The 20,630-nt window shown below is 57.1% G+C and overlaps 1 protein-coding gene across 3 annotated transcripts; it reads right to left on the minus strand.

Moving 5' to 3' along the window:
• Window positions 1-390: 390 nt before the first annotated feature.
• SH3BP1 (SH3 domain binding protein 1) lies at window positions 391-17,253 on the minus strand. Of its 3 annotated transcripts, XM_063623065.1 has the most exons (19): window positions 17,076-17,216; window positions 15,766-15,808; window positions 15,425-15,529; window positions 14,271-14,347; window positions 13,880-13,991; window positions 13,713-13,789; window positions 13,098-13,242; window positions 12,186-12,254; window positions 11,932-12,022; window positions 11,384-11,529; window positions 9,662-9,773; window positions 9,240-9,321; window positions 9,067-9,147; window positions 8,151-8,267; window positions 6,331-6,428; window positions 5,855-6,038; window positions 2,639-2,733; window positions 1,191-1,234; window positions 464-581 (listed from the first exon to the last, which is right to left on the minus strand). In XM_063623065.1, the coding sequence occupies exons 1-19, from the start codon at window positions 17,132-17,134 to the stop codon at window positions 498-500; spliced, it is 1,821 nt and encodes a 606-aa protein (XP_063479135.1). In that variant the 5' UTR covers window positions 17,135-17,216; the 3' UTR covers window positions 464-497. The 3 variants fall into 3 exon arrangements, with proteins under 3 accessions (XP_055107618.1, XP_063479135.1, XP_055107617.1); XM_055251643.2 differs by lacking the exon at window positions 1,191-1,234 and having other exon boundaries at window positions 391-581; XM_055251642.2 differs by having other exon boundaries at window positions 464-1,234; window positions 17,076-17,253.
• Between the last annotated feature and the right edge of the window lie 3,377 nt (window positions 17,254-20,630).

The raw sequence follows: 20,630 nt of genomic DNA on the forward strand, positions 1-20,630 counted from the left end.
CGGTAGGCACTTCCGTGGGCCAAGGCTGGTGCTTTGGTTTTCAATGGAGAGCAATGCCTCTGTGGAGGGAATTGTTATAAAGTTTCACAAATGAGGAAAAGGGATACCAAGAAGTTAAGTAAATTGTCCAGAACGTGAGGGACAAGCCAGGCTTTGGAGTCAGACCTAGGCTCTAATCCCAGGCCCCTGCCTGACTGCCGTGTGACCTTGGCAGGTCACTTCTGTCTGAGCCTCAGTCTCCTCACTGGTAAGAGGTAATGGTATTTACTGCAGTAGAAGTTTAAGTGGAAATCATCCACAGAAAAGCACAGCATGTAGTGCAGAGAAAGCTCTAAAAATGTCTGCTGTGATCTCATTTCAGACAGGAAGAAAGGAGGCAAAGAATATGTATTTTTTTTCCCCTTTATAAAATTGGCTTCTTTATTTCAACGACAGAAAATAAAACTATCATTTGGGCAGCTGCTCCAGTTTTGTCCAAAATAATTTATTTACCAGCCTTACAAAAAACATGTCAGCAAGAGAAGAATCAGTCCCGTAGGAGCAGGCAAGCCTCTCCTTCCTTCCGGTGGCTCCCCTAGGACCTGCTGGAGAGTGGAGAATCCAGTGGGGGGTCCCCAAGCCCAGGGTGGACGAGCAAAAGGTCAGGAAGTGGAGGACTGTCCTGAGCCCTCCTGGCCATGGGGGCCGACCCAGTGGGCACTGAGGCACTTGTGGGCAAAGGCTGGAGGCCCACACCCCTTTGCGGGGGGTGAGAGCTGTCCTGGGAGGGGCAGGTGGGGAGGGAGGGGATGCCGAGGGCTGCTTAGGGAGAAACCAGTCGCTCAGCTGGTCTCTGAGGCAAGGCTCCTGGGGCGGGGCTGAGGGGGGATAGCTGGGGGAGTGGGGACCCCACTGACAGCCTCAGGGGCTCCTCCCTCTGCTGTGGCAGACCCCAGGTCCACCTGTGCAGGGGCACTCAAAGAGACTGGGCTGGGGGAGGCTGGACCTGGGGAGGCCGGGCTGGGGGAGGCTGGTGAACGCCGGCTTTGGCGCCGGGCAGGCTGAGGGGGTGTGGGGGGTAATGGGGGTGGCACTGTGGGGGCTCGGAGGCTGCTGCCAACCAGACGTCGGGGCAGGGCTCGGGGGGTCCCAGGGCTTCCAGAGCCAGGGGGCAAGGGCGGGGCTGGAGGGGAGGAGCGGGAGCCAGAGACCTGGGGGGGCGGCATGGTGGGCCGGGCTGGCGCTGGGCGCTTGGCTGTTGAGGAAGGAAAGGGTGAGGAAGGTTGAGTGTCCACGTGGCCTGTGGTGAATCCACGAAGCTCCGTGCCCCCTCACAACCTTTGCATCTGCCGTTCCCTCTGCCGGGAACACCATTTCCGTGGCTGGCTCCTCATCATCTAGGCCTCTCCTTGTGCCCTTTGCCCCTTGGAGGTCCTCCCTGAGCACCCTAGTTAGAGCCCCACCCCATGCCCCACCCCAGCTGCTCCGTCACATTTTCTAGTTGTATTTTCTTTGCAGGACTTTTTGTCCTCTGAAATTATCTTGCCCATTTTTTTTTAGTTTTTAAAAGTTCTTAAATTTTGAGACAGGGTCTTGCTGTGTTGTCCAGGCTGGTCTTGAACTCCAGGGCTCAAGCGAGCCTCCTGCCTCGGCCTCTCAAAGTGCTGGGATGACAGGCATAAGCCACCGTCCCTGGCCTATCTTGTTCATTTTTATTTTACTGTAGACTACCTGCCAGCCCTGGTCACCAGGCTCCCAGAGCTGTTCTGCCTATTCCTGGCTGTCTACTGCCCACTGCCTCCACTGAGTGTCAGTCACTCTCTCACCTGGTCGGCTCTGGGCCAAATTGACAGGTAAGTGTGCCAGAGGGGCTCAGAAGGAGGCCCCTGGTTTCTTCCCACCCCTGCCACCTCCTCTCCTTCACTGCCACTGCCATTTTTTTTTTTTTTTTTGAGACAGAGTCTCATTCTTGTCACCCAGGCTGGAGTGCAGTGGCGCGATCTTTGCTCACTGCAACTTCCGCCTCCCGGGTTCAAGTGATTCTCCTGCCTCAGCCTCCTAAGTATCTGGGATGACAGGCACCCACGACCATGCCCAGCTAACTTTTGTATTTTTAGTAGAGATGAGGTTTCACCATGTTGGCCAGGCTGGTCTTGAACTCCTGGCCTCAAGTGATCCACCCGCCTCAGCCTCCCGAAGTGCTGGGTTTACATGTGTGAGCCACTGTGCCCAGCCCCTTCACTGCCCTTTGAAGACTCCCTCCTTCCACTGTAGTCTGTGACCTCTGGGCTTCTGGAGGGACGGGACTCCAGTACCCCAGTACTCACGCCGGCTCCCCTTTAGTGGGCACGTGCTGTGTGCCAGGGCCAGGCACTCTTCCTGCAGCACCACTGCAGGCTCCATGCAGCCCCATAAGGTAAGTGCAGACACTGTCCCATTACACAGAGGAGGAAGGTGAGGCCCAGACAGGTGAACTCATCTGCCCAAGGTTAAAGAGCTCAAATCTAAACCCAGAGTGCCAGGTGGCAAAACCTGGGCTCTTTATCACCTTGATTCCTGGCCTCCCCTGGCTGCCTAAAAAGATATGAGGACCTGGGACTGCCTGTCCCCTCTCCCCGCCCACCCTCTGTCCCCTCCTCCCCTCCCACAGCCAACTCACTCCTCCGAGCCATGTCCTCCACTGGGGCAGCTGTCTCCGGGGGGCTCCTGGTGACCTTGGGGGAGGCTGGTCTGGGGGGCACCTCAGACTCTGTCCTGCAGAGGGAAGGAAAGGATGGGGCAGACTTGGCCACCTCCCAGAAGTCTCATGGAATCCTGACGAGTCTCCAGCTGCCAGGTGGAGTCTGGATCCTCCCAGCACTCACTTTCTATCACCCTGTCCCCACGCCACACACCCCTGCCAGAAGATGCTTCTGGCATTGGTCGGGGTCTGCATCCACTGAGCCCCTGGCTGCTTTGTGACCTTGTGACAGAGTCCATGTTCCTCCAGGGACCAGGAGGGAGCCCCACCTGCCTGGTACGTAGGGGCAGGATGGGAGGTGGGACATAGGGCCTGACCTCTGCCTCAGCTCACGGCCTCTATGTGGTTTTTTTTCTTGAGACGGAGTCTCGCTCTGTCGCCCAGGCTGGAGTACAGTGGCGTGATCTTGGCTCACTGCAGCCTCCACCTCCAAAGTTCGAGCAATTATCCTGCCTCAGCCTCTGGAGTAGCTGGGATTATAGGCACACACCACCATGCCCAGCTTTTTTTTTTTTTTTTTTTTTTTGTAGTAGAGACGGGGTTTTGTCATGTTGTTCTTGAACTCCTGGCCTTAAGCGATCTTCTGCCCACCTTGGCCTCCCAAAGTACTGGGATTACAGGTGTGCGCCACCTAGCCTTGTTTTTTTTTGTTGTTGTTGAGAAGAAGTCTCGCTCTGTCACTCAGGCTGGAGTGTGATGGCATGATCTTGGCTCACTGTGACCTCTGCCTCCTGGGTTCATGGGATTCTCCTGTCTCGGACTCTCGAGTAGCTGAGATTACAGGCGTGCACCACCATGCCCTGCTAATTTTTTGCATTTTTAGTAGAGATGGGGTTTCACCATGTTGGCCAGGCTGGTCTCAAACTCCTGACTTCAAGTGATCCACCTGCTTCAGCCTCCCAAAGTGCTGGGATTACAGGTGTGAGCCACCACACCCGGCCATTTCTTTCTTTCTTTCTCTCTTTCTCTCTTTCTTTTCTTTTCTTTTTTTTTTTTCTGAGATGGAGTTTTGCTCTTGTTGCCCAGGCTGGAGTGCAATGGCACGATCTTGGCTCACTGCAACCTCTGCCTCCCCGGTTCAAACCATTCTCCTGCCTCAGCCTCCCGAGTAGCTGGGATTACAGGTGCGCACTACCATCCCTGGCTAATTTTTTGCATTTTTAGTAGAGATGGGATTTCACCATGTTGTCCAGGCTGGTCTCAAACTCTGGACCTGAAGTGATCCACCTGCCTTGGCTTCCCAAAGTGCTGGGATTACAGGAGTGAGCCACCACATACAGCCATTTCTTTTTGAGACAGGATCTCACTCTGTCGCCCAGGCTGAGTACAATGGCACAATCATTGCTCACTGCAGCCTTGACCTCCTAGGCTCAAGAAATCCTCCCACCATAGCCTCCTGGGTAGCTGGGACCACCGGTGTGCACCACCACACCGACCTCATTTATTTTTTGTAGAGACACAGTCTTGCTATGTTGCCCAATCTGCCTCCATGTGATCTTTTTTTTTTTTTTTTTTTTTTTTTTGAGATAGAGTCTTGCTCTGTTGCCCAGGCTGGAGTGCGGTGGCACCATCTCGGCTCACTGCAAGCTCCGCCTCCTGGGTTCACACCATTCTCCTGCCTCAGCCTCCGAGTAGCTGGGACCACAGGCACATGCCACCATGCCTGGCTAATTTTTTGTATTTTTAGTAGAGACGGGGTTTCACCGTGTTAGCCAGGATGGTCTCAATCTCCTGACCTCATGATCTGCCCGCCTCGGCCTCCCAAAGTGCTGGGATTACAGGTGTGAGCCACCGCGCCCAGCCACGTGATCTTTATGAGATGCTTTGGCCACTGGAAGCCAGAGAGCGGGTGAGAAGCAGAGGGGGTCCCAGGCTCATTCCTCACTGCCTTCGGGTCTCTGCTTGGTCGTCTCTTCCTCAGCAAGGCCTTTCCTGGCCCCACAGCTAAAGTAGCCCCCACGCTCCCCCTTAACCTGGTCCCCCTCCCTTGGCAGTGCCTCTCCACCTGACACTATAGAGAGAACGCACTGGTGGCTGTGCTTGATGCTGTCTCTCTCTCTCCCTGTGCCTTGGAACGTAAGCGTTTGTCTTGCTCATCAGGAAATTCAAGGTGTGAGCCCCAGTGCTCTGTGGTATCCTGAACAGTAGCTGCTTGGTATGGAGGCACCACGGTACCATGAAGCCCTTCCAGATTTAAACAATCAAAGAGAAGATGGTGGCCAAGCACGGTGGCTCATGCCTGTAATCCCAGCACTTTGGGGGGCCGAGGCAGGTGGATTGCTTGAGGCCAGGAGTTCAAAACCAGCCTGGCCAACATGGGGTAACCCTGTGTCTACTGAAAATACAAAAATTAGCCGGCTATGGTGGTGCACGCCTCAAGTCTCAGCTATTTGGGAGGCTGAGGCAGGAGAATTGCTTGAACCCGGGAGGTGGAGGCTGCAAGTGAGCCAAGATCTCGCCATTGCACTCCAGTCTAAGCAAGAGTGAACTCCATCTCAGGAAAAAAAAAAAAAAAAAAAAAAAAAGAGGCCAGGTGCAGTGGCTCACACTTGTAATCCCAGCACTTTCAGGGGCCAAGGTGGGTGGATCATTTGAGGCCAGGAGTTCAAGACCAGCCTGGCCAACATGGCAAAACCCCGTCTCTACTTAAAATACAAAAATTAGACAGGTGTGGTGGCACTCATCTGTAATCGCAGTTACTTGGGAGGCTGAGGCAAGAGAATCACTTGAACCCGGGAGGCACAGGTTGCAATGAGCCAAGATTGTGCCACTGCACTCTGGCCTGGGCGACAGAGTGAGACTTTGTCTTAAAAAACAAAACAAAACTGGAAGGTATTTACAGATTCCAAAATGATCATCTCTCGAGTTCCCTAGGATTGGAAACAAAGCCTGGCATACAGTAGGTGCTCAGGAAATTGCCACATGATGAGCAGGGCACTCACACATCAGTGGCTGAGACAAATGCCGCCTCTGAGTCTCCACCCCACCCTCTCCAAACTAGGAGATCTGGTCTTCGGGATGAAAATACTAATAATTACATTTCCAAAAATTCAGCTTCCAGCTCTGAGACATGGTGCCTCAGGCAGGCTGACTGTGGGACCACCACAGGAGCCATTCATGCCCCTCAGTCCTCACCTTTCCTTGGTAGCCGCTGAAGCCAAGGCTGGGGCTGGAACTGGAGCTGGAGCTGGAGCCGGAGCCGGGGTGGTGGCTGGGGTGGGCACAGCAGTGGATGGAATTTCCTCAGAGGCCAGCCTGTCACTGACTGTGTCCTGGAGGGTAACAGCTGAGAAGAGGCCTGACACGTTGAAGTTGATGTCTGGAGACAGAAGGAGCGGAGATGGCTCTCAGAGACTGCACCAGGCTCCTCGCTCCACTGGCCGGGACCGTTTCCCCTTCCCCTGAACCCATCTGGACCATGCTCAGCTTCCCCACTCCCATGTGAGCCTCATCACAACCCCACAAAGCAGGCAGACCATCCCCGTTGTAAAAATGAGAAACTGAGGCTCAGACTTCCTCCTGGACTTATAGTGAGTTCGTGGGGCTGCAGGGGAGGGAGCAGGGCAGAAGGAGGGCACCCAGCCGGGCGTCCATGCAGACGGGAGCTTCACCTCCAGGGAAGAGGGTGTCTGCGCTCTGGATCAGTGCCTCGACGACGCCCACCACCTGGATGGAAGACACAGAGGCCGCATCCAGCTGGGCCTGGTCCCTGGGACAAAGAGATGCATTTGCTTAGCAAAGGGTTTGTGACCCCAACTCTGTCTGGCCCTGTGCTGGGCAATGGAGACACAAGGATCCATCATACTGAGTCCTTGTTCTCAAAAAGCCCATAAACCACCGGTTGATGGTAAATGTGTTACTCACATGCCAAATGTCCCCCTTCCTTCACCCCGACAGACATCACTCATTAATCAAGGACCCTTTTCTTCATGGTTGTGATCTAGACGCCTCTACCAAGCAAATGCAATCAGCACGTGAGAGGAAATCTTGCCATCTGTGGCCAGGTAAATAATGATGACTCCTCACATAGCACTGCACTTTACACTTTAATTTTATTATTTCTTCTTTTTTTTTTTTTGAGACGGAGTCTTGCTCTGTCGCCCAGGCTGGAGTGCAGTGGCACAATCTTGGCTCACTGCAACCTCCACCTCCCGGGTTCAAGAGATTCTCCTGCCCCAGCCTCCCGAGTAGCTGGGATTACAGGCATGTACCACCATGCCCAGGTAATTTTTGTATTTTTGGTAGAAATGGAGTTTCACCATGTTGGCCAGGCTGGTCTCAAACTCCCGACCTCAGGTGATCCACCCACCTCGGCCTCCCAAAGTGCTGGGATTACAGGCGCGAGCCGCTGCGCCCGGCCTATTTCTTCATTTTTAGAGACAGGGTCTCATTCTGTCGCACAGGCTGGAATGCAGTGGCTCCATCATGGCTCACTGCAGCCTTGACGCCCCGGGCCCAAGCAGTTCTCCCACCTCAGCCTTCTGAGTAGCTCAGACTTCAGGTGCGCACCACCTGCCTGGTTACTCTTTTTAATTTTTTGTAGAGACAGGGTCTCATTAAGTTGCCCAGGCTGGTTTCAAACTCCTGAGTTCAAGTGATCTTCCCACCTTTGCCTCCCAAAGTGCTAGGATTACAGGCAAGAGCCACTGGACCTGGCTTGCACTTCACAGTTTCTAAAACATTTCCCAGTTCATCATATCGCTCACTCCCCAAAGCAAAAGCCCTCAAAGTTTGTATGATTTCTCCCCAGTTTACGGATGAGGAAATGGAGGTTCTAAGGGTGACCTCCTCAGGCCCATCTCTGGAAGGTGGAGGGGCGGAGCTATTAATAGAACCTGATCAGGCTGGGCACGGTGGCTCACACCTGGGGCGCGATGGCTCACCCCTGTAATCCCAGCCCTTTGGGAGGCCGAGGCTGATGGATCACGAGGTTAGGAGATCGAGACCACCCTGGCTAACACGGTGAAACCCTGTCTCTACTAAAAATACAAAAAATTAGCCAGGAGTGGTAGTGCGCACCTGTAGTCCCAGCTACTTGGCAGGCTGAGGCAGGAGAATCGCTTGAACCTGGGAGGCGGAGGTTGCAGTGAGCCAAGATCACACCACTGTACTCCAGCCTGGGCAACAAGAGCAAGACTCCGTCTCAAAAAAAAAAAAAAAAAAAAAAAGAACCTGATCTCTAGGCTCCCAGCTCCTCCATCCCACTAAATACCTCATCACCACCACTGGCCAAAATGCCAGAATTGCCTCTCTCCAAAGCCCTGTGGCCTGCACGGCCCCTTCAGCCTGTTCCTCACGGCAGCCTCAAAAACGGCCTCAAAAACCCACTCCAAAAATGGGGACACCGAGGGCCAGGGGAAAAATAGACAACAGATGGTTGGGGTGGGATCTGCCTTCCTCCTGCCACCTCCCCCAGCCCGCGGCCCCTCACCCTTCTTTCTCAGGTGGCCACAGCAGGTTGGGTCCCAGGACTATGGCGATGTTGCTGGGTGTCATCTTGTTCACTTCCTGCTCCTCCGCCAGCCGTGCCAGGAACTTCATCAGGTACCTAAGGGTGGAGGCAGGCTTAGGCCAGGGGCAGAACGCACCAAGCCCTGAGAATTCTCCAGCACAGGGTTTCCAAAGAGTGTGAAAGGCACCGCCCAGAATGGTCTTAACATTGTCACAGTTAAATCAGCTTATCCACTGAGTGCCAACCCTGCAGTGGGCACTGAGCCAAGCTGAGTCCTCGCAGCCACTCTATAGGGTAGGGACTGTTACAATCTGCATTTTCCAGATGATGACGCCAAGTGGCCTGCCCAGAGGTGGCATGTGAAGCCAGGCTAGGTATGGCTTCAAAAGTTCAAGGTCTCATTTATTTCAATGCTTCGCATAAAAATATATGACTAATCTGGCCGGGGGCAGTGCCTCACGCCTGTAATTCCAGCACTTTGGGAGGCTGAGGCGGGTGGATCACCTGAGGTCAGGTGTTCGAGACCAGCCTGACCAACATGGTAAAACCCCATCTTTACAAAAAATACAAAAATTAGCCGGGTGTGGTGGCCGGCGCCTGTAGTCCTAGCTACTCGGGAGGCTGAGGCAGGAGAATTGCTTGAACCCAGGAGGCAGAGATGGCAGTGAGCCGAGATTGCACCACTTTACTCCAGCTTGGGCAAGAGTGAGACCCTGTCTCAGAAAGAAAACAAAAAAAATTATATATATAAATGACTAATCCATCAAAGCTGCATTTTCAGAAATATTTCTTAGGATACAGTGGCAAAGCCAGGCTCAAGCCCGGGGTCCCAGGGTCCCTGATCCCAGCTGGGCTCTGGCTCTGTGGCAGGCTGGGGAGGCAGGCTCGGGCTCACCTGAGGTTGCTGAGGTTCTCGGGGGGCAGGCGGCTGCACACCTCTTGGAGGGCCTGCAGACGGGCCCCTGGCTCCTTCAGGCTGGCGGGGAGTGGAGAGACCTGTCAGCCAGCGCAGGGCTACACCTTTGCATCCTCCTCCTCCCCATCCCCTCCCTCCTCCAACATCCTCACCTGGCCGCCCTCATCCAGTCATCATAGAGGTCGAAGGTCATCAGAGGCTCTGGCAGCTCCCGCAGATACGACTTGAGGGCACCTGAAGCAGGGGTGTGGGGAGGGTCAGAGGCAGCCCCCACCCCGCTCTCCCACTCTCCCTGTAGAAGCAATCTTCAGCCCTTGTTCACACTAACGTGTCTAGGTCTGACAGTTTCTTTGGGCTGTAGGCCCTTTTGAGAAAATGAAGGCTAGCCATCTTGTCCCCAGAAAAATGTACAAACATTTTGGGGGCGCTCATGATGGACCCCACATTAAGAACCCCTGAGTGTCCTCAGTCTCAACAGAATATCAAGTCTTACAGCCAGGCTATCTTGGGATCGTTTCAAGCTGCTGCACCCCTTACCCCCAACCTCCTGCCCAGGGCTCCCCGGATTAGGCACCTGCCACGGCGTGCGGGTCGGAGCAGAACTCCTCCAGGCTGTGGGGGTCCGAGGCCATTGTCTGCTTGAGACGCTTCAGCACCGAGGCCCCAGCAGCCAGGCGGAAGAGACCCTGGGTTCGAGAGGAGGCAGGCAAGGGGTCAAAAAGGGGTGGGCAGGGCAGGACACCCTGGCGCACTTCTAGCCTGGGGTGTGCCACTGGCCCTTGCTAGGCCTGTGTCCCCGCTGGTCTGGCCGGCAGTGTGGGCACCACGGTGTCCACGGGCCTCAACCTTCAAGGTCTAGAATTCTGAGCAAAGGGTGGGGCTGGGAAGTCTGGGAGGAGGTGGGAAAAATCATGGGGAAATGGGAGCCCAGTCAGAAGTGGAAGGGAGGGGCCGGGTGTGGTGGCTCACGCTTGTAATCCCAGCACTTTGGGAGGCCTGTGCAGGTGGATCACTTGAGGCCAGGGGTTTGAGACCAGCCTGGCCAACATGGTGAAATCCCATTTCTACTAAAATAAAAAAAATTAGCTGGGCATGGTGGTGGGCATCTGTAATCCCAGCTACGTGGGAGGCTGAGACACAATCGCTTGAACCTGGGAGGTGGAAGTTGCAGTGAGCCAGGATCACATCACTACACTACAGCCTGGGTGACAGAGCGAGATCCTGTCTCAAAAAAAAGGGTCGGGCACAGTGGCTCATGCCTGTAACCCCAGCACTTTGGGAGGCTGAGGCAGGTGGATCACCTGAGGTTAGGAGTTTAGGACTAGCCTGGCCAACATAATCTCATCTCTACTAAAAAATACAAAAATTAGCTGGGCGTGGTGGTGCATGCCTGTAGTCCCAGCTACTTGCGAAGTTGAGGCAGGAGAATCGCTTGAACCCAGGAGGCGGAGGCTGCAGTGTGCCGAGAACGCGCCACTGCACTCCAGCCTGGGTAACAGAACAAGACTCCATATCTCAAAAAAAAAAAAAAAGAAGTGTAAGGGAGAAAGGAAGCCCCAGCAGGATTGCTGAGCAGCTCAGAACTGTTTTGGGGTACCTGCCATCACTAGGGTCTGTCTTCAGGACAGGGGGGCAATGTATTCACAGCAGATCCTGCCAGTGTGTGGCAGCGGAGCCCCTGGTTTGAGAAGTCACCTTCTCATATTACTCTGGGCATGGTTACCTCTCTACCTCTGTCTCTCTCTTCTGAAATTGTGAAATGGAGCCAAGAGGCCGGGCGTGGTGGCTCACGCTTATAATCCCAGCACTTTGGGAGGCCGAGGCGGGCGGATCACGAGGTCAGGAGATCGAGACCACGGTGAAACCCCGTCTCTACCAAAAATACAAAAAATTAGCCGGGCGTGGTGGCGGGCGCCTGTAGTCCCAGCTACTCGGAGAGGCTGAGGCAGGAGAATGGCGTGAACCCGGGAGGCGGAGTTTGCAGTGAGCCGAGATCGTGCCACTGCACTCCAGCCTGGGTGACAGAGCGAGATTCCGTCTCAAAAAAAAAAAAAAAAAAAAAAAAAAAAGAAATGGAGCCAGGAATGCAAAGGCTTCTAGCACAGCACTTGGCCCACGCGAGCACTGACACGGGGGAGGTGGTGGTGTGGATGCCGCAGGAGGCGGCCATGTCTTCTCCCAGGGAGCTGGGCTTGAATGAGGGAATTACAGGCACCGGGACAGGGCAGCAAGTTGGGGGTTTGGGACAGAATGAGGGCCCCCGTGCTCCTTCCCCACCTGCCCCAGGGGGCCCCACCTCTTCCTTCATGCCCTCAGAAAGCAGCATCATGACGCAGGCCTCGATGGGCAGGGCAATCTCCCGGCCCAGCTCTTGCAGGTGGGTTGCCAGCGACACCCCATACACCCTGGGGAAGTGGGTGGCTGTCATCGAGGGGGAGTGGTCTGCAGGGATGAAACAGATCAGTGGCCCAGGGCCTTCCCACCCCAAGCAGTCAGGCAGGGGCACCCCCCTGATGTCCTCAAGGTGGTGCCACCTGCCACTGACTGTCCAGGCACACATCTGAAATCATCCATCACATCTCTCGAATCGGCCCGCCTCCACTACCTCTGTCCTAGTCTAGGCCACCATTGCCTCCTTCTGCCCAACAGGCCTGGCTCTAGTCCTGCCCCCTTCATTCCACCCTCCACACGGCAGCCAGAGCAGCCTCTCCATCACAGATTGAGCCTAGCTCTCAGAACCCATCCACAGCTTCCTGCTGCCTTTCAGGATGAAGTGCAAGCTTCTCAATAAGCCCCGAGCAGGGCAGAGTCAGGGATGTGGTATCGCTGGGCCTATGTCCCCACCTGCTTGGCCGTGGTTCTCTCTCAGCTCAGCCAGGGCTGTGTCCAGTGAGCTCAGTGACCTGCGATGGTAATCGGCCTGAATCTCCAGGAGCTGTGGGGACAAAGGGACACGCTGAGCGGAAGTGAGGGAAGCTGAGCCTTCTATAGGGTCCTTGAGAGCAGACACCCCCTCCACCATCTTACAGCCCCAGTGGCCCCTGGCTCTGGCATTCAGCCCCCGAGCTCTGGATGGCTGGGCCCGGTCTTGGACTCACATGAATGAAGTAGTTGGCATAGGAGTCCTCCTTGGTAACAAAGTGGTACAGGTCAGCCAAGTACTCGTCCTTGGGGATAGAGAGGGGAGAGCTTACATTGGGTGAGGCTGGGGGGTCTAGAGGAGAAGAGGAGGCTTGGAAGGGTTGGTGACCTGCCCCAGGCTACACAACTGCAGGTGGAAGGTCCCAGCCAGGCTCCTCTCTCTGCCAAGGTTGGTGCTTGGGGCCAGCCCCTGGGAACTCCCTCAAACTCTTCTGGCTTCTCGTCCCCATCTCTGTGTCCCCATAGCCTTAGCACAGTGCCTTCTTTTTTGTTTTGTTTGAGACGGAGTCTCACACTGTTGCCCGGGCTGTAGTGCAGTGGCGTGATCTCGGCTCACTGCAACCTCCGCCTCCTGGGTTCAAGCGATTCTCCTGACTCAGCCTCCTGAGTAGCAGGGATTACTGGCACCTGCCAATTCGCCCAGCTAAGTTTTTGTATTTTTAGTAGAGACAGGGTTTCACCATGTTGGCCAGGCTGGTCTTGAACTCCTGACCTCATGATTCGCCCGCCTCGGCCTCCCCAAGTGCTGGGATTACAGGCGTGAGCCACCGCACCTGGCCTTGCACAGTGCCCTGTTATTCACCATTCAAGCATTCTTTCATTCACTCTTCATTCATTCATTCACTCGCTCGCTCAGCAAACACACACATGGAGACTCAGGAAACAGACCAAGTCTCCGCCTTCCCAAGTTATGCATGGGGTACAGACAGAGAGGCTACGAGGGAATGGCGGAGCTCTGCTGGCTCCTAGCCACGTGGCCTTAGGCAAGTCACGTCACCTCTCTGAACTTCAGCTTCCTTGCCTGTGAGATGGGGCCAGGACCCACCCCTGCCACCCCTACATATCCAGGGGACCCCCATGGCCCTCACCCTGCATTGCTCCACCTTCCTCTTCAGCTCCTCCTCCTCCTCCTTCAGCGTCTCCACCTTGTTGGCCATGGTTGTATGGCTGTGACTGCCCGGGCCGCCTCCCAGGCCTTGACTGCTGCCTGAATTCTTGGTTGCCTGACTGAGCCTGGGGATGATCCCAAGGTGAGCTGGTCACCTGCCCTATTGCATGTCCAGAGCCAAGTGTCCCCTCCATACAGCAGACTACATGGGATTCTAGGATTTAGAGCTGCAGATCTGAGAGCTCCACTGGCCGGGGCCTCTGCCCAGGCTGGGCCATGAGTGCTCTGGGTTGCCCCCTGGTGGCAAGTTTGGTGATCACAGCCACTCCACAGAGTGGGGAATGGGGCCGCCACAGGACTGTTTACAGCGATCCCAGGCTTTGGGGTCGCCCCAGCACCAGCTGTGACACACACGGGCACACCCTCACAGATACCCTCACCACCTGTGTTCCTAGGGACCAGGCGTGCACAAGTACACACACTGTACTCAGCAGGCCCCAAAGCATTCTCCTGGTGTGGCCAAGGCCTCAAAGCTCTATGACCATCTCTGTGGGCTGACCCAGATATGAGCCCCCTGAGCGGCTGGGGCTCCCACCTGCTCTTGAGTGTGTTCCAGTCGGACACGAGCTTCTGGAGGCTTTTCTTGTGCTTGAGGATGGCTGGCAGCTCCTCCTGGGGATGGGCATGGGGGGTCAGTGTGCTGGGGGAGGAGGGAGCCAGAAGCTGGGGAAGCTGGGGGCTGGGAGCAGGGCACAGGCTCACCTCACTCAGCCTGCTGAGTGGCTGCAGGACGTCCCTCTCCAGGGTCATCTCAAACTCGGCCAGGATGCGGGCCAGCTGATTCTGGATGGCACAGCTCATCTCCAAGGCCTTCCTGTGGACACGGCACCCCATGGGTCCAGGCGCCCGCTGCCCTCACCTCCACTGGAAACACTTGGTGGGGCCTCTCCTCCCTCACTTCCGGCCCCTCCTAGATATCCTTCATCTCTGCTAAGCCGAACACCCTCCCAGGCCTGGCCACCCTCGCTGACCTGGGCACTGTCCCCAGCCTGGTCATTCTTCTGATGTGGATGCCCTCACCACCTGGACCCCCTCCCAGCTGAGATCACGTCTTGGTATTCCCAGGTGAGGGCCAGGCCCCGTCTGTGCTCACCCCATGCTGGAATCAGGGTCCAGCTCCTTGAAGCTCTCGGCCATCGTGGTGGACAGAGCCATGAGGGGAAGCTTCTTCTGCAGGGAGGGTGGGGCCGGCGGTGAGTGTCCGTGCCTCCCTCCACCCTGCCTGAGCACCAGGCCAGCCCCTTGGGGCAGGAGAGGAGGGAACCCAGGAGGGCCACAGTCCCAGATGAGAGTGGAAACAAGATGACAAGGCGTGGTGGGGGTGACATTTCCCTGAGACCATGGATGGAGCCCCTCCCCATCTGGTGTGCCCTTTTCCTCTTCCCAGAAACCACTTGACTGGGCAGGAAGGAATGACCAAGTCTTACTGCAGACTGGGAAACTAAGATGCACGGAGGGCAGGGAGCTTGCCCCAGGTCACACAGGTGGAGGGAGAATGGGAGGGGGAGCTGGCCTGGGAGCGGGGGCTCTTTCCCCTGTCCCAGGGTATATGTGGCTAACCTAGCCACCGCTGAGCTCAAATGCTCTATGGCTCCCAGTTTCCTTGCCTTGGCCACAGTGAATTGTCAGCTGATTCCAAAACATGGCCCCACACTCCCACCCCATCTGGAGTTACGGAGAATGCCTGCTCTGGGATCAGAGACCAGGGTTCAAACCTCAGTTCTGCCACTTACTAGCTATGTGACCTTGGACAAGTGACTTTACTTCTAAGCCTCCAGTTCCTCATCTGTAAAACAATGCCTGCCCCTAGGGTTGTGGCAGTGTTCCATGAGACAATGCACTGATATGTTAGCAATAGGCTGCCGGTTATCAGCCAATAAACGCTGCCTCTTGATTAATACATGAGTATCCCTCAAAAGCCAGCTCAATTGCTACCTCCTTCAGGAAGCCCTCTGAGGCCGCCCCATTGAGAGCCTGCTCTGCATGCTGATTGGACAGAGAAGCTCAGGTGCTGTCAGAGGCCTGGCCTTGGCTTATGGGAACTGGTGCACAGGGAAGTGGGGTAAAGGTGATGGGGAAGGTATAGGGCCTCTTGAGTGCAGTGCCAGACGGGCCTTGGAACAGAGCAGTCTCCATGCCCTTGGTGCCAGACACTCAGACTGGCAAGGAAACCCCAGCCCCGACCTTGCTTCCCCATTGGATGAAGTCTCCTGCTTAGGCTCCTCCTTCCCGGGACCCCCCACTCACCACCCGCTTGTCCATGTCTGCCCCGCTCTGGCCCTGCAGACAGGCCTGCAGCCGCTTGTGGACGTTGTGGGCTGCCCGCTTGGCCGGCTCCAGCCGCTGTTCTACCTGGGAAGGCAGTTTGGAGGTTAAGGATCAAGAGAGGCTGTCTCCCCCTGAGCAGGAAACTTTCTCCTGTCCCCTGGGGACCCCATGGCCAACAGCTTGAGGAATGACTCAACCCGGGCCCCCACCTGTCGTCCCCACCCCGGCCCTCTGCTCCGACAGCCTGCACAGGCCTGCCTTCCCACCCGCCCGGCCCAGACACAGGCCTGCCTTCCCACCCGCCCGGCCCAGACACGTACCTGCAGCAGGTCCTCACCCAGGAACTCAGCGGTCTCCGGGGTGCTGCAGTGGGGAGAGTGCTTCTGCTGAGCCTGCCTGGGTTAGAATGCCCCCTGCTTCCCTTCCCCGAAGCAGGGCACCTGGACCCCAGTGCTTCCACTGTCCCTCCCAGGTGTGGCCTGCCCTGGGTGGCCCAGTTGCTTCATCCCAGTCAGAGCACATTCCATGCGGGTGGGAATAGGATACATGGGTTTTTCCTCCTCCACCCAGGGCTGTGTCCTGAGAGAGGGCGGACAGATGAAACTAAAGGGGAGGCTGAGAGACCCACCCAGGGCCCAGCTTTGGGACACAGAAGCCTCTCTTCTGCCCACTCCCAAATCCTCAGCCCACCCCGGGATGAGGAGTATTAGCTGGCCCCAAGAACGGGAAGTGAGGGAGCTCAGACTCCTAGGCGCAGTCACACAGCACTCTGGACTACAGCTGTGGGCAGGGGTGCACAGGCCCTTGGCCCCCACCTAGGGACACATGGGGGATGCCAAGGCCCAACGCAAGGTGGTCTGACTGTCCAGGCTACATAGGCATCTGTGCCAGTGTGAGACTAGAACCAGGTCTCTGGACAGCCGGTCCCCTCCCTGGGTCCAGAGAATGGGGAACTCCTGAGGCTGGGGGAAGAGGAGCAGAGAAGACAGGCTCTCAGAGGCTCCCCAAACTTCCGGCCTCCGTGCCACTGGCTCAGAGGCTGGGGGTAGGAGCTGGGAGACCTGGGGATGTTTCCACCTGAGTCCAGGAAAAGCAGAAACGAGACGGAGAAGCAGGAGGCCCCTGGACTGGGGGGAGGGGGAGGGGAAGGGACGCTGCAGGCCAGGGGCAGGCCCCTCCTCCCACCAGGCCAGGACCCATCTCCTCCCCTCGCCCCAGGTCTGTGGCCCTAAATCGACCCTCCTCCCTCCCTGGCCCAGCAAGCAGATGTGGTGAACTGCCCCATTGTCCAGAGGGTACAAGTGAGGTCAGGAGGACCATCCACTTAGAGACTCGTAGAGGCAGAGAAGTCCCAGTGTCCTAGGGCAGAGAGCATTCTCCCGCCTGGAGCCCCCTCCAATCCAGTAAGGGGGGGCATCCCTTCCCCCAAAGGCCACCCCTGCTCCTCCAGCTCTGCCCGAGAGACGGGGGCGGCATTCAGAGGGGAGGAAGAGAGGGCAAGAGTCTGGCCGCTCAGAGGGTGGCTGCCCAGCTGTCCCCAGCCTCCCCCACCCCCGTCTCCCCCGACCCTTTTACGAACTCTCAGGTCCTGCCGGGGATAAGAGTGGGGCTGGAAGGGGGTGACACTCACCGTCCCAAGCTGCCCGTCTGGGCCAGCTGCCGCATGCGGTGCAGCTGCCTCTTCATCATCTTGGGGGTGGGCTGGGGGCTGCGGGGTCACGGCGGGGGTCGCGGGCCCGGGGAGCCCCCGGTCCAGCCTGCCTCTCCCGCGGCGCGGCTCTTGCCCCGGATGGGTGGGCGGCGCTCTCGCTTCCTGGGCCGCCGCGCGGCTCTTGCTGGCGGCCGGCTCTCTCCTCCCCCGCTCACGACTCCGCCCCCGGCCCCCAGGTCACTCCCCTCTCCAAGTTGGTTTCCTCGCTCTCCCCCGGCTTCCGGGCCCCCCGGCGACCCCCGGCCGGGCCCCCGCTGCTGTGTGTCCGCCGGCCGCGGCCGTCCACAGGTTGTGCCCGGCTCCTCCTCCCCGCAGCGCCCCGCCCAGCCCCGGTGGCGGGAAGCAGGTAAGCCCGTTCCTGCCCCCGCGCCCGCAACCCGCCCCAGGCGGGGTGCCTGCCCCACCCGCAGCCTGCAGGCCCGGGGTATAAATAACCTTTGCATCCCTGGCAAAGAGGAAAGGGTGCCAAGCGAAAGAGGGGTAGGCCTTTCTGACCTGTCCTGGCCCCTCTGGGCCTGCCGCGGATACTGCCCTGCACTCTCTCCCGCAGAGGACCTCTGGCCCCCTGGAACTAAACCCCCCACCACTGGATGACTGGCTGGGAGCTTTGGCTTCCTGGGGCCACGGGCTGCTGTGTGGCCGTGGACCGTGGACAAGCCCCTGCAACTCCGGACTCGCTGTTTCTAATGGTCTGATGGGCCAGCTGTCCTGGGCCTGCCCATTCTGCAGAGTGGACAAGACACCCCTGCCAGCTCCCTTTAAGGGAGGTGCGTACCACCTCTCCCTCAGCCACCAGGAACCCTCCCAGAGCGGTTCGCGACACCCTGTTCTCCACATCTCCTGGCAGTTTGCTCCATCTGTGAAGCCCGTCTCCTCTCATTCCTCCTGTCAAACAGCCTCCGTCCCCCTTCCTTCTTGTAGGGCAATGATGTGGGTGCTGCTCTGACCACCCCCCAAACTCAGTAGGAGTTCTCTTTGGCCCTCCACTCAACACAGAGGTAGGCATACAGTAAGTGCTCCATAACTGCTGGTTTTACAAGATGTGAGAGCCTTTAGGAAACAGTAGGCTCTCCTTACCCTGCACCCCTGTGGCATCAGGAGCCACAGGCGTGGGGAAGAGGGGAGGGTGTGCCGCAGAGTCCTGCCACACCCTCTGCACTTTGCTTTGTTAGTTTCAGTTTAGTTTGAGACTATTTGAACCACTACTGTGTGCCGGTGCAGACTGGGAGCCTCTCAAGAGGCAGGACCTTGGCCCCCACACATCTCCATACTCCCAGTGCCCAGCACAGGGCCTCGCACACTCACTGGCTGCTTCTCTCCTCCCTAATGAGGCAGGCCTCACTGGGGGTGGGAGGAGCTGAGAAGGGAACCCAACAGCTGCCTGCTATGGCCAGAGCCTCCCAGATGGGAGCCCATCTGAGTGTGGAATCCTGGTGGGAAGTTGGGAGGCTCCAAGATCAAAGCTCAGGCCAGGATGAGATGTCAGGCAAGGTTCCCTCCCCCATCTCCCTTTTCCCAACAGGAAGGCTGCTGGCCAGTGACTATAGGTGGCATGGCAAGGGAACCTCAGGTGCCATCCTTCCTGTCCCTCGGGAAGTCTCTGGACTATGTGGTGCCCCCGCTCTGTTCCAGCCAAGCCCCCAGGCCAGACCACACTGGGCCTGGGCTTGTCTGGTTCTATAGCTGGTCTGAAGGTCCCTGAAGGCAAGGTTTGGCTTATACCTCTGTCCCTCCTAGATTTGCCCAGTCCTGAGCCCCAGCTCCGGCCTGGTGAGGGGTCAGTACACATGGGTTGTAGCCACAGCTGTGGTGGAAACTACCCGGCCATTATTATCAGTCTAACTGAGCTCTTGCCCCGCACTCCTGCCCTGGTCTCCAGACTCCCCTCCAGCCAGACCTAAGGGTCCTGGGCAGGAGAGACACCCTGGGCCTTTGAGTCGGATTCGGGTGGGGCTGTTGTGCCTCCTAGCTGGGTGACGGGTAGATTTTAGGCCCTCCCTTGTCACACCTGGATGTTGAATCATAGAAGGATGAACTCCCCAAAGGTTGGGTTAGGGTTATAGGCTGTTCCTTAGAAGGATGCTGTAATCAGAGACTTATGGACTCAGAAGTTTTGATCAGTGGGTGTTGGGATCATGGCCTTTCTAAACTGTGGACGCAGAAGGGGGACCTCAGAGGTCCCCAGCCAACCCCTCGTGGGGCCCTTCCCCAATCCAGGGGCCTGTTGACTTGGGTCGTTCTCTACCAGGCTGGTCTTAGCTGGCTCCTGCTAAATCCTCTGGGACCCAGCAGTGTGCCTGTCACAGTGGCTCAGGCAGCAGGAACAGAGAGAGCTTAAGGGTGTGGAGGAGGCTATCTGGCCAGGCTCTGGCTCTCATTAGCTGGGTGACCCTAGGTGGGACACTTCACGTCTCTGAACCTCAGCATCCTCCTCAGTAAATTGGAAATAATAGTACCTACCTCATAGAAGTGTTAAGTGAATTAATAGATGCAAGATGCTTATAAAGTGCCTTGCGCTGTTTCTTGTTACCATCATTATTCAGCTTGCCAAGTCAGGAATGGAAAGACCCCTTACCCCCATTCCTGCCACAGCGACCCCTGCGTGTGTCGAGCTGCCTTGGGTCAATGGGACTTTTTGTCATGTGCTATAGCATATCCTCCAGTGAGGCTGGTATCACTGTCCCCATTTTACAGGTGAACAGCCCAAGGCACCTGGCCTAAGGTCCCCAGCTGGGAAAGTGGTAGAGGCCAAGTTAGGAAACAGATCTGACAGTCTCCTAAGCCCGCATGGGCTCTCCTGCTGTGCCATACCCAGACGGCATTGCCTGGGAGCTCCAGAAATGCTGGCCTTTGGCTCCGCCTTAACCCCTGTGGTTGCTTTGAGGGCCTGGCAGCCTCTGTGTGGATTTGCCTGTGAAAGCCTGGGACAGTCTGGGTAGCGTGTGCTGGTAAGGCTTGAGCAGGATGTGGAAAGGGAGGTCAGCAGCTGAGTGGTGGTGGTAACGGGAGTCAGAAGCAGGGGCTGCAGGAGCAGAAACATCCCATCTTAGACACTTTGACAAATTGCCTGTTTGTAGCATCCCGCGGTGCTGCCCTCTGTGTGGACTTCCACCCAGAGCAGCTAGGGGCATAGTGAGATCTCTGGGGCTCTAAAAACTCCCTCACCTCCCTCCCCAAGCCCAAAGAACTTTCCAGGAAATCCTGGGGTGGCCCTAAGGCTGAGGACTCCATTTTAATCCTGATAGCCCTGGAGGAGTGTGTACCCTGAGCCCAGCCCCAGAGGACAGCCCGACAGAGGCTGGGGGGAGGACTTGGGAGGTAGGGGGCAATGTGCCATCCTGGTAGACACCTCAAGACTGCTGGCCCAGACTCAGCCCCTAATGTGTGACTTCTCTGAGCCTCACCTCCCATTTCACGGGGCATTTCAGGCTACAGGCATCAGGTCCGGTGGCTCCTCTTGCCTGCCTTGCCCTG

Source organism: Symphalangus syndactylus, chromosome 18 (assembly GCF_028878055.3).
Source record: "Symphalangus syndactylus isolate Jambi chromosome 18, NHGRI_mSymSyn1-v2.1_pri, whole genome shotgun sequence".
Lineage (NCBI taxonomy): Eukaryota > Metazoa > Chordata > Mammalia > Primates > Hylobatidae > Symphalangus > Symphalangus syndactylus.